Source organism: Xenopus laevis, chromosome 2S (genome assembly GCF_017654675.1).
Source record: "Xenopus laevis strain J_2021 chromosome 2S, Xenopus_laevis_v10.1, whole genome shotgun sequence".
Classification (NCBI taxonomy): domain Eukaryota; kingdom Metazoa; phylum Chordata; class Amphibia; order Anura; family Pipidae; genus Xenopus; species Xenopus laevis.
The window spans coordinates 109,163,716-109,177,175 of record NC_054374.1 but is presented as its reverse complement, the minus strand read 5'-3'; the positions used below and the strand labels follow the sequence as shown (position 1 = coordinate 109,177,175).

Below are 13,460 nucleotides of genomic sequence, written 5' to 3'. Positions count from 1 at the left end.
TGCATAGCAAAAAAAAAAAAAACCTGGGTTCCAGCCTACCAAATTTGATAAATTAGTTCCTCTTAGATTAAGGTAGATTAAAGGGAAAGTGAACCCTGCATCAGTAGCATTAATCGCCAATAAAATACAAGTGCATAAAATATGTACCCTGTATATTTCTATTAATATATAAATACCGGTCTGCTTAAAATACACGCATGCTACATCATAAATATAACTCTTATATGGACAATACAATGATTTATTTCAGGATACACCGTAAAACAGTAGTAACTTTATATTATTCATTACTGCTTTATTGCTATCTATGAAGAACAGGGTCCTTGGAACTACATATTTAACGGCCTTTGGTGGATGCTTGGAATTATAGTTGGAGTTTAAGCAGAGACATCAGTGGGGCAGTGCTTTCACTAATAATGATAAAACATGACCTTGGGAGAAAAAAGTCTGGTGTCTGATGAGGAATAGCTGAATCAAACCATCAGTGCCTCAAACAGAACATACTGAAATGTTTTCTTTGGTTAACCAACACCAGCTGGCACCTGTTAAACAACTGGCTGTACTTAAACACCATAAATCAAAAGATAAAACTTACTGACAAAAGAGGAAGAACAAAATAGTATGTCATTTGGCTGCACCAAACTGCATAATCAGAAGCCTTAATCAGTTCTCCACCCAATATTACACTGGGGTTATCCATCAATTTCACCCCAATATCGTTACATAACCCGCTTGCCAGAGGCCCTGCTTCAGCAAACTGGGTGGTGCCTCATTGGTGTTCAAGCAAGGCGTTGGTCAAACAATGATACAGCCTTTTAAATCTGATTGCACATTTCATCTATTACCTGAGACTCCGAGAGCATTTTTCTTATATACAAATGACACATCTGTGTTGCCCCTTTGAATACATAAACACAGTCTTGACATGCTCTGCCTATGGCAAATTGTATGACAGCCATTCGTATACAAATGCACGTGACGTATGTTAAGGCGCATGAAAGAAACATAATCACTGCTGCTTGAATATAAATAAAGACGAGGGACGCAACTTTTTAACTGTGCACTTTTGTCGTTGTTATCTGCCCCCCACCTTTTTTTTAACATATAAAAAGGGAAATTGTGTTTCTAACTATTTTTCTAATTAGATTCAGCATTACCAGCAAATGTTCTGTTTGGCTAAACTCAGAATTTGAAGAGTGTCCCGCTGAAAGAAGATAAATTATATTGCTTTATCAAACTGATAATTGGGGTACTGTTTTTTAGGGCATTAAGTATTGCAATTCTTACATGCCTTGTGTTAAGAAAGCATTTAGCATCTTTACACCCGAGGAAACAATACAAATTCAAGAGTGACAATACTATAAATGTGTAATTCCCATACAGCGGCAACAAACAAAAGTGCTCTGTGATGTCGATGATCAGTAAAATTTAACCACAAAGCCTAATAAAGTATTAAAGATGAAATGTTTGTAAATGCACTTTCTAAGTACTTCTAAATACAGGCAGTCAGCTGAACTAAATTTTACTACACACACAGATTAGATTTTAGCACTGGAATATATAAATAAAAGCAGCTGCCAAGTAATGCCCATATCAATAAAGTGTGGATACTCCAAGGTGACCCATAAGAAGGATTTCCACATCCCTTTCTCTCTGTTCACCATCTGGTTCACTAAAATGAATTAGTTGTTTGGGTTAACATTAGTGAAATCAGAAAAGAGCAGCGCATGCATGTTTTGTACAGCTACAGAAGTGCAACGCCGAATGCATCTTATTAAAATCCAGTTGGGCCCAGCTGAACACATCTATATGCAAGCAGCTAGAAGAAATAGGTCTGGACATGACTGGGAGCCTTTCTCGACACTGACAAACTGAAAGTTGGCAGAGCTCCCGAACCAAATATAAAATGACATTTAAAGTGATACTAACACTATAAAACTACTTTTTAAAATATAAATGTACATTTAAAGTTACCTATAGGTTATGTTTTTTTGTCGAGAGGTCTGTTTTTGTAAGTAATTGCTACTTGAAGTTCCTAAACCTGACTTTTGCCAACCTGACTCATTTCAGCCTGTCAGTTACAGTTTCTAATTCTAATGGACTCCGGTTGTACAAATATGGCAGCCTCCTTATAGACGAACAGGCGTAGCTTATGTAAAAGTACCAGGCAAATAATAAGAAGAAGCATGTAAAGTTAATACTATGATGAATGTAAAAACGTTTTAATTTCTGGTGTCAGTATCTCTTTAATTGTGACTGGATGCAAGAAAAAGAAGACACATTTTATACACAGTTCAGTTGCCCACCTAAGCTTAAACTAGACTGACTGCTGACCTCATTTCAGTCTCCAAATCTTTCCAGATCTACATTAGTTGCAAGTTTGCGTTTCAAAAATAAAATCTGATTTCCATTGCGATGTGGAGTCTTATATATTAAATGTCAGATTTTAGTGATTTCAGAAGTTTTTGAAACCACGGCTAAACTCACGAACCACAACTGTCATTGAATTTATTAAAAGTTCCTATAAAAAAAAAGTACGGACGAAACAATGTGCTGAACAATGCGAAAAAAAAATCAGAATACCACGAAAACCTATACAAAATTCTAGTTTATCTGACAAATCGTAGAGAAAAAAAAAATCCAAAAACCTTTAACATTCTGATTTAAAAATGATCCAATAGGATCAGCGCTCCTCCCATTGACTTCTATAGCACCCCGACAACTTTTAATTGGCAAGTTTTTGTGGTTTTTTTTCACTAGATAAATCTCAAATTTTTAGAGCTTTTTAACAACGATAGAAAACCATGAATTTTTCGAGGAAAAAAAACGAAATAAATTTTTTAATAAATGACCCCCTTAATCTCAGTTTTAATAAAACGTACATTTGCATTATGCATGCTAACAGTGCTTCTTTTTTTTCCACCCAGCATTGCTTTCCATCTGTCTTCATTGTCATATTCTGTCCTCTAGCCACCCCCCCCCCCCTTAATATTCTCTCTAGACAGCTGTGCACTGTGTGGCCCTCTGTTCTTTGTATGACATCACACTTTGAATTATGACACTTTTCAAAATTAAAGAAGCAAGTCATTCATCTAAATAATGACACATTATGATTTATGAAATTAGCAGACTTTGAATTTGATCACCCATTAGCCAAGAAACTCTGCCTAAGACCAAAAAAAAAAGGATTAACTACTTGTTAACTCGTATTTCTGCAGTTGGTGGAGTCAAACTGGTTGCCTGGCCCTGATTTATATTTGCAAATGCAAAGAGTCCTTCAAAACAAGAGATGAAAGATGGATGCAGAATGTATATGGGTCATACAAACAACCCATAAATATATATTCATTATGGCCACCATTCCCTAAATGTTCAAAGGCTGACTGAAATCATCTCTCTCTCTCTCTCTCTCTCTCTCTCTCATATCTCAACACCATTTTTCCCCTTTGCTTCAAAATGCAAGAATGTTGTTTTACTAACTGCCAAATCCAGTGCACCGTAAGAATCTTTAAATTAACACAGACAAGCGAATAGCATTGGAACAGCCTGCCTGTGATTTTCAGTGTGCAAAACATAAATAGGATTACCTAGACTTGCACTAAAAGGCCAACATACTGAAAAGATTTCATTCTGCAGACCTACTGTGGTGCTCAACCAATTTCAGGCATTCTTATGGAACTACATTTGTGATATGGGAACAAGCCGGATGAACTCAGCTCAATATTAAGGAGGTTCAGGAAATGAGGGTTGCCTTTTAAGTGCAGAAACCCTTTTTATCCTAATAATAATAAGCGTGGGGCCAATGTAATTCAACTTTCCCTTTTGTCATGCACAAGGCTGCATTTCAAAAGCAAAAGAGGCTGTAAACTTGCTGGACACTCATCCAGAATGGTCTTCCCTCCATTCTCCATAAATACTTGAGCTGAATGCCGTCTTGCTAAACACTTGGGCATGCAAAGCAGTTGAATGCAAGCAGCTTGCAACTTTATTTAGCAGTTAACTTTAGTGCTCTATGTACAATGATGGCTTAGTTGATTGTGCATATATGAACACACACCCAATTCTAGTCAAATGGTCATTTGGAAAACAACTGATAATATACATATATTTTTTTTTCTTCCCCATTAGCATGTATTTAGCAAAAATCTAACGTTGAGATGAAGTAAAGTAAAAGCCAGGTATATGTGCTTGAATCCCTATGAACAAAGAAAGATGTAAAAACCTGGAAAGTTCTCCAAACCACCCTGCCAAGAAACATGATTTAATGAAATCATCTGAGACGCAGTTAATCAAAAAAGTGTGTTTGGGATTATTCGTGCAGACAGAACAGTTACTGTTGGCTTCTGTGTTTTCTCTCAGTCTGAGCTATCTTTCCATCATAAAGAATTCTGTTCAACTAGCACACAAGCAGTCAAGTCATAAAACAAATATTCTTTATTTGTCCTGCACCTGTAAAACTACAGCACAGCATGGCATTTAAAGAACTCTTTAGTGTCATTGCTTCTTGTAGCTTGAGTCTATAGTGACAAAGTACAGGGAAGAAACAAAAGTGAATCAGCTTTGTCTTTCTCATTTTAAAAGGGCTGTTTTCAGCTGAGGAGCAAATGTCAGGAAATCAGCTTTCTTTTTTCTTTTTTTACTGCTTAACTGCATGACAAAGGCAATGGCTGTAAACTAATAAATACCTGATAGGTTATCATAGTGAATCCTTCCCACTTACATTTTCCAATGACTTTAAACTATAGTAACAAATCAGAGATTTGGAACATAATGGTTTTTTTTTTTATATAAAAGTATCACTAACACTAGAGGGGCAATTCTGAACTTGTACTTGAAACAGTAAAATAAAAATAGGCAAATTCATAGGGCTGGGTGCTATGATTGTTCAATGATTGCAAGATTGTTCAACATAGGTGCAAAGACAGTTCCAGCAAATTCAGTAAAATGAAGGAAGGTTTCCAAGCTGTAGCCTGGGTCACACATATGTCACTAGTAGTGCAGGTGTTTGTGGCAAATGTGCTGGGGGGGATAAAAGTGGTGCGCCTCGGGGGGGGGGGTGTAATGTGTTATGTCAGGTGGCTACAGAGCACAACAGGGAGCTGCATTACTCATAGAGAAGGTGCTTTTGAACCAAGTTAACAACAGTCCAGCTATTTTCATGCAATGAGAAGACTAACTATTCACTTTAGCACATATTTGTAGACTTGGTTACATTTAAAATATGCCATGTAAATATATTATGGGGCTGCTAGTAAAGTTACTTATTATTTTTCTTCTCTAAGAAACCATAAAACGAACATGAGAGGAACTGTCACTTCAATGTGGAAAATATTCAGTCTATGTGTTAAAAGAGATCATTAGGAAGGCTTTCATTGTAAGCACTATTACCCCCTCCAAGTTTTGTGCATTGCTACCATTAAGCTCCAGACAGGGGCCTATTCTGACATCCCTTTGAGAAGCATGTCACTTCTAACATCAGGCTAATCTACATGTTGTCATGGCAGCACCATTTCTATGCCTTTACCTTTTTTTTTTTCTCGAGAAGTATTAAGCACATTTCTTCTCATGTGGAAGACTGAGCAAAAATGGTGGTTTTATTGCTATAAAATCAGATTACTGCTGTTAGATTCTCTATGGCCTTCCCCCCTCTCTCTCACTTTAACCAAAAGGGATCGGTTTCTTTAGAGCCTGTCGTCAATTTACATTACCTCTGTGTAGATCGAGCAAGGTTTGTAATCCCCTTATTAACTATGACCGTGGATTGATTTGCTTCTAAATAAAAGCAAATTGTCTCGGCTGTGTTTTTAAATGGAAACTACAAAATGGATTACTAAAAGAAATCATCAGATTTCACACCGCTAGTATGGGGCTGAATTTGAAATGAGAATGAGGCAAGTCAAACAGGAAAGCTGTGTGAACGCTTTGCATTTTCCACCATGAGAGAGGGAGCCGAATTGCTTAGGCCTTTGTCTTCCTGTGCTTTGGGTGAACAATGGAGCCACAGGAGTCTCCAGGCTGTTCTTACGATGAGGTGACCATTTTCTGTTCCTCCTTTAGCTTTTCATATACCATATGGGTAAAATCATTCAAAAGATGTGAGGGGTGAAAAGGACAGAGGCTTGCTGCTCTGCATATCTGAATCAAAATGCATTAAACAGCTGAACACACCCATTACTAGTCTCCCACGTAACCGCACAAAGAACGAGCACATAAGCAAGTACACTAAAATTCATGACAGGTGACCTGAAAAACAGGTTTGTTTAACGTCAGCTACTACGGAAGGAAAAGATTAGGCCCATATGAACAGCAGACTGACTCAAGGAATGTTTCTTCACATCTACAAAGGGGCAGTTGTAACTCATCAGTAGCAGTGCTTACTGAACACCGACCAGAGTGGTGTCAACTTTTGCAACTCTTGCTCTGCGATAATATGCCCTATAGCGGTTGTACTTATTCATGTATGTGTTGAATATTCTAACATGGAATCCTCTGTGGAATCTTAATTGATTTAATGGTCTATACACTCCAGAGTGGAAGCAGGTTATGGTTTCCCCTTTTCAGTAAATGAACAGGTGGCAGATAAGTTTTATTTCAAAAAGTCTTCAGGAGTCATATGTGTATTTTTATCCAATATTATTAGGGTGAGTAGTTATTGTTAAAATATCAAGATACGCTGAGTTTACGGGGGCAAAACTACAGACACAGCAGGGCAGGCCCAGTAGAGGTTGGAAAGGGGGGCAAAAGTACTAAGGGCTCAGTAGACCATTTTCAATACACGTGTGCAAAACTGATCATTTTGTGGTTATGCCACTTTGAGGTAAGGAGTGTTATTTAGGCCAACTGCTATTTAAAGGTGCTTATATTTACACTTATTTAGACCTGTTACACGTAAAAGGTTGTAAAGGGACAAAATAGCCAAATAAAAAGTGAATGACTATTCAGGCTAAAGTAAAGGTAAACTGGTTGAAGTTGCTTCCTTAAGTTGGGTTCCTGCCTTCACACATTGCCGTGTTCTTTCTTTTCTTTATCGTCAGCCTTTTAAAGATACAGGTATGTCGGACCTATAACCCCACAACAACTGTTGCACTAAAACATGCAGCAACCTCAGATGAAATCTAATCAATATCACTGATTTCTATAAGCCTACGGTGTCATATTTTACTTTACTAAAAGTAAGATAAATAAATTGATATTTCATGGGAGTGCCTGGGCCCTGTGTTCTTTAAAGAAAGTCCCTTGATGTTACGGGGTAAAAAACATTTAGGGGCTGATTCACTAAGGGTCAAATATCGAGGGTTAATTAACCCTCGATATTCGACTGGGAATTGAAATCCTTCGACTTCGAATATCGAAGTCGAAGGATTTAGCGCAAATAGTGCGATTGTACGATCGAAGGATTATTCCATCGATCGAACGATTAAATCCTTCGAATCGAATGATTCGAAGGATTTAAATCCAACGATCTAAAGAATATCCTTCAATCAAAAAAAGTTAGCCAAGCCTATGGGGACCTTCCCAATAGGCTAACATTGAGTTCGGTAGCTTTTAGATGGCGAACTAGGGGGTCGAAGTTTTTTTTAAAGAGACAGTACTTCGACTATCGAATGGTCGAATAGTCGAACGATTTTTAGTTCGAATCCTTCGATTTGAAGTCGTAGTCGAAGGTCGTAGTAGCCCATTCGATGGTCGAAGAAGCCCAAAAAATACTTTGAAATTCAAAGTTTTTTTACTTCGAATCCTTCACTCGAAGTTAGTGAATCGGCCCCCAAATTACATAAATGTAATATGAGATTTTCTATTTGCTAAGGCCTTAAAGTTCTGTTTCTTATACTTAATATGTTTTTGATTATTTGGCCACTGGCTGCAATTCCAATACATTTTGAATATGGTATGAAATTGATTCCATTGCGAACACTTTTCCCAAAACAAATGTCATATTTCTCTTCTTTAAACAGCCTTTAGTGCTTGTATATTTTACTATTCATGACGACATGACTAAAATTGCATGGGTGTATTGTCTATTGCTGTTATATAGCAAATATGGAAGGATGAAAGCAAGCGAGCACATTCTCAGTGAGCTTGCTATGTCAGAACCTATGGCTAATTTCATATATCTTTGCGTTAATTGAGGTATTTGGAGTTTTCAGGCCAGCTGTGTGGCAACTGCCATTGCTGAACTATTAAATACAATATAGCATTCAGCTTTTCCCCATAATATTCCACAAGTGCACAGAATGGAATATAGCCAACAGCAGAAAAAGTGTGATGCCAATATACTGTCTACCAGCGATGTCCAAAATATTACTCTCCAGCTGTTAATATGCAGCTCCCAGCAGCCCTTCCTGGGAGATTAAGCCACAGACAGACCGTCTTAGATGATTTAGGAAAATGAGTTATAAACTTAATATATGCTTCACTGTTTGCAATCCTTCCAAAAAATATATATATACAGTATATAGCAGGAGTAATATGGTGGCTCTGGTTAAGATCTTTAACTTTAGTGTTGGTCAATAATGGTATGTAATCTGTATGTTTAATAAACAGCTCCGTTGAATATGGCCTCACTTTACAATTATGTGTTAATCATTATAATCTATGTCTGACATTACAGTAGAAAGAAACAAAGAACTGGCAATGTAGGTACAGTGTCTTCGACCTGTCTTGCCACCATAATATAAAGCCAATTACTGCTCCAAACAAAGTGCTTTACCTGAGCTGGTTTACAGATAAGAGGCTTGCAGATAATTACAATAGATAATGTAACAATTAAACCCCAGATGAACCATAGAAAAGGGATAAGACAACTCAGTAGATCTAAATCGTGCCCCCTTCTAAGTATACAGCATGTCAGTAATTTACCTTAGCTAATATCCCCCACCCCTGTGCAGGTGTGGAACCCCCAAGAATGGTAACAATTTCTATCATTGTTTCTATTTGCCAACCAAGTTTCAACTTTGGCTGGGCCTTGTTTTAGATCCAAGAGCCCAGCCCAATGATTTTAGAGTCGCGTCAGAGCTGTGTGGTGATCGAGAGGGTTAAATGGCTATCCCACAGGGAAAGGGTCTTTATATAAATTCTTGTCTATGGCACTTTTCCAGAGACTGAGATATGGTTACTACAGCAGGCACTTTGTTCAAGGACTGGCTCAGTCGTCCCTTGGAACAAGGACCATTACCTTCAGTTTATCATCTTGACATAATGTAAAGAATGTGCAGAGTAAAAACACTAACAATTCATCCCCCGGTGATTTCTCCATTCTTCCCCTTCTATATTAAAACTGACAAGATTAACCTAAATGCAAACTGCCAAGCACAGTTCAAGGGGCTATTCACAGACGGCTGAATGTACATTTGTTTACTTACAAACTAGGCCCCTATAAAACAATGCACAGCAGGCGGGGGCATACAGAGTCCTTTTCAACAGATTTACAACCTTGATATATTTTGTAATACTTAACTATTGCATTTCACAGTGCCCCGAACATCCAGGTAATAATAAACCAAAAAAAGGCATTGCAAAAATAGTATGTTTTAAAAACATATTCAATAAATAAAATGAATCTACAAAAAAATTTTATTGTTATAAAAAATGTCTTCTTCCAGATGAACAGCATTTAAGGTTTATTACTGCGCTACTTTTGCTGTTACCCAGAATGCTTTTCTTCTACCTCCATCTCTCGTGCTTTGATTTCATCCTAATTTTACAGTTAGCGACCTAAAAAAATTAAGTTGCTTTTTTTCCCCTTGGGTAAAGCGAAGCCCATTTAATCTGTAATATTGGTTCCAAGGGTTGTAATCTAAAAGAAGCAAAGAGCAGGCACTCAATAGTCTAATTATATGGGAGTGTGAGGATAGGACTTCATGAATAGAGTTATTATCCTGCTATTCCCTATAGTGATATTTATATGTTTAATGTTGCACGGAAAATCATGATGGAAATTAAAATTTGATGTTAAAAGCTATGACATTCATATTTTATTAGTGACTCTAAAGTTGGGAAAAAAAATCTATTTCCATAATGAAGTGGGCGATGTATTCATAAAGGTTCTGACTAATGAAAATCCATGATGCTTTTCATGTTCCTAACCGATTTTATAGCTGAAATAGCACATTGTGTCTCCAAGGTAAAATTCCTGGATCATTGAGTGCAAATAAAAATAAAACCAGTAGGGCGGGCGTCTGATTTTACGAAAAAAGGCAACACTGATATGGTCAGTCAAGTAGGGGCATCAAACCTTTGGCGGGTTGTAATACAACTCCAAGGCTGTGTTGGGACTGTGGGAACTGTAGTGCAACAAAAGCTGTTACACAAATACAAATTGTCGTTAAGTTACTAAAGGTCGTTTATATTTATCTTCTACAAATATGACACAAAGGGTGTACAGCAACAGTGTTTTTTTCTAAGAGAAATGGAATCTAAAATATGATGATTTGATCAAATGGCTGGATTAAATCGGCTGGAACTGAAGAACTGGGAAAGCTGAGTGCACAGGCAAGCTGTGTGCATTGAAAGAGTGACCTCTGTGGGCCTGAAATGATCATGATTTTAGATCCACCATTTACTTTAATTCAGCAAGTGAAGCGGTGCCTCTGAACCCACCACAGTCGTAGACCTTCCAGCTCCCTCAACATGCGCACAGACTAGAATGGGCCCAAATACACAGCCAATAGACAAACGCTTTGCATCTTCGCTTCCACGAATCAGCAGTGATTGATTACAACAGCTTGGCTAGTTAGCCACGGATGCAGAGTGATGGGCTGCTGTTTAGACTTGCTGAGAGTGCTGTTGTGAATTTTTGGGGACAGGGTCCCCTTTCTTTGGCTTTATTATGCTCTGAATTTCCTTGTCATTATCCAGTATTCCCTATTTTATAGGAATGTTTGCATTTGAACTACCTGCACACACAGACTGATAGAAACTCCTTTACAACTACTGGGTGACATTGGTAAACAGTGATGCGGTACCCACAGGGCACACATTCATGCTGATCCTTTTACCCTTCTGCCACATGCCATGGGGAATTTTTATTGAAATGCTTAATACAAACTGGCAATTCACAAACCTCTGTTCGGATTCTCCTTTAACCTAAATGAAATAATAGTTTTCTGCCATGGAAAAAGCTTAGGGTAGAGGAATCCAGATGGCATAGAAGCTGCTTATGGCTTGTGGGTAGAATATCTGTACCATTACATGCTACTATTCATTTAACACACAGGGCACGATTTCCCATGTGTTTATGGATTCCTGTTTTACTCTGAAACACCTGCTCTGCCAATACTGAGACGGCATAGTCTGAGGCAGCAGCGCCTCTTTACACTCTGCCCGCGCACTGCTAACAATCCCAAAGAGACACAGGCGCAATTATTCGTATATTGCGCTCGCTGTCACAGTCAATTCTATAGCGCGGGGGCTACAGTAACGCAGAGATCGGCACGATAAGAAGGGCAGGAATATATAATAAGGCTGCCACGGAGACGCATTTATTTATATTTAGCACCAACCCAGCGATAAGAGAGAAACACAAACAACTGCAACAAAGGGCTCCGTTTAAAAGAAAAGCAGATGCCAACCTGCCTCTTGGAAATCACAAACTAGTTGGTAGCTCCATGCGAGTATTTAGGGAACATAAATGATCCTTCAGGACTGAAAGCTAATTTCCGATAAATACTGGGATTCAGAGATCAGCAGCGATCCTGCCAGCCTGGTGGCAATATCAGCCCAACCGGCTCGTTTATTCAGTAGCTGACTGTAGTGATAATTCATAGCACCCACATGATAATAGGAGCACCTTGTACCGGGGTGACCCTGACACGTCACGGCTGTGTTCCCGGGGCGCCTATAAGTCTCACAGGAGAGGGGGGATCTAACAGCGGGATCGGTGGGCAATAAAGCGCTCTACAGTCACCCCTCCCAAGGGGATCGTTTTAGGACAACGATATCCAAAATGCAGACTACGGCCCTCCAGCTGCCGGTGAACTTCAGACAGGAGCTCCGTGGGACGGGGTTTTAGTTTCCCACTACTGTCGCTGTAAGGCCACGGGGCAGAGCCATTATATAAAGCACTTGTCCACATGACACGGGCCACAGGGCGAGAGAGTCGTTTATATTGTGTGTATAAATCGGGCCCACAGTCTGACACACAGAGTCAAATAGAGACAGGCACTTACCTGGCGTTGGACGAGTTCCAGTAAATAGGATCCAGCACTGTGGACCAGGAGATCGCAGTCCTGAGCAAGAGAATCCAAACTGCCAGGCTGTACTTCCACACCGAGTCCCCGCTCAGTGCCATCATCTGGCCGCCCTAAGAAACTATCACTGAACAAACGCAACGTTTCGGCTCCAGTCAAAGCCAGCGACCCCCTGACAGCAAAGAGAGTCCAACCGGCGGGGGAAATCCAACTCCCTGAGTGGCTGTGACTGAGGCAGGAGTAACCCCTGGCTGTGCCAACAAATCAACTCCAAACGGCAAACTCGTGCTCACACGCACTGTATCCTGAGCTACCAAAAGGGGCCACACTGGTATCAAGGGGATCCGTCATCCGGCAACCCTTGCTGCTCTCTGTGTCTGAGATCCGAAGAGCCCGCAACGTGCGCTGTATTAATCCAGCTCCAGGCAGTCCCTGTGTGTATCCTATAGGTGCCCGCAGATAAAAGCAGCTGCGGATCCCTGTTTGTCTGCCAACGGCAGTGCTGCTCCGGGCACACGAATAATGAACTCAGCTCCAAATCCTCGCACTGCTTCTCACTGAACCCAAGTCATCTCTCTCAGCGCAGCGCTTTCGCCTTATAAACTCATCCCGCCCACTCCCGCCCGTCCCGCTCATTGGCTGAGATGCTCAAGAGCGGAGCGGATTGGCGGCGCTTCACGTCAATCGATGGTTAAGACAGAACGCGTCTGCTCCTTGGCATCGTATTGTGTGTGACAGGTACACACCTCCCATACTATAAAACATGAACTCATCGGCGGCTATTAATATTCATTAGGTGACCCTGTGACACTCGCAGCTCCTACCTGCACCCACATAGACAATCTCCACTCTGTTTCTAGGAACTATCAAACCAAACCTATGTATAAACACATTTCTAATGATATAATTCATCTAAAGTAACCAATTCTGTAACTGAAACAAGATATGTTTTACAAACAATAAATTCTATCTTAAGTTAGATACATGGTTTTAACTAGGAACAATGTTTAATTTTAAACCTGCTAGCCATTTAAGGGGTGGTTTACCTTTAAAGTAACTTTTATTATGTCATAGAACGGGCAATTCTGAGCAACTTTTCAATTGGTTTTCATTAGTTATTTTTTTATAGTTGCCTTTTTCTTCTGACTCTTTGCAGCTTTTAATTGGGCGTTGATGACTACATTCTAAAAAACAAATGCTCTGTAAGGCTACAAATGTATTGTTATTGTTTCATTTTATTACTGGTTCTTCTATTCAGGCCTCTCCTATTCA

At 39.4% G+C, this 13,460-nt stretch overlaps 1 protein-coding gene across 1 annotated transcript in view; it reads right to left on the bottom strand.

Moving 5' to 3' along the window:
• Positions 1-12,739, bottom strand: part of efnb2.S (ephrin B2 S homeolog) — a 33,727-nt gene extending 20,988 nt beyond the window's left edge. Inside the window, 1 exon segment of the mRNA NM_001122597.1 lies at positions 12,168-12,739. Coding sequence (NP_001116069.1) covers positions 12,168-12,289 — 122 coding nt within the window. The 5' untranslated portion in view covers positions 12,290-12,739.
• Between the last annotated feature and the right edge of the window lie 721 nt (positions 12,740-13,460).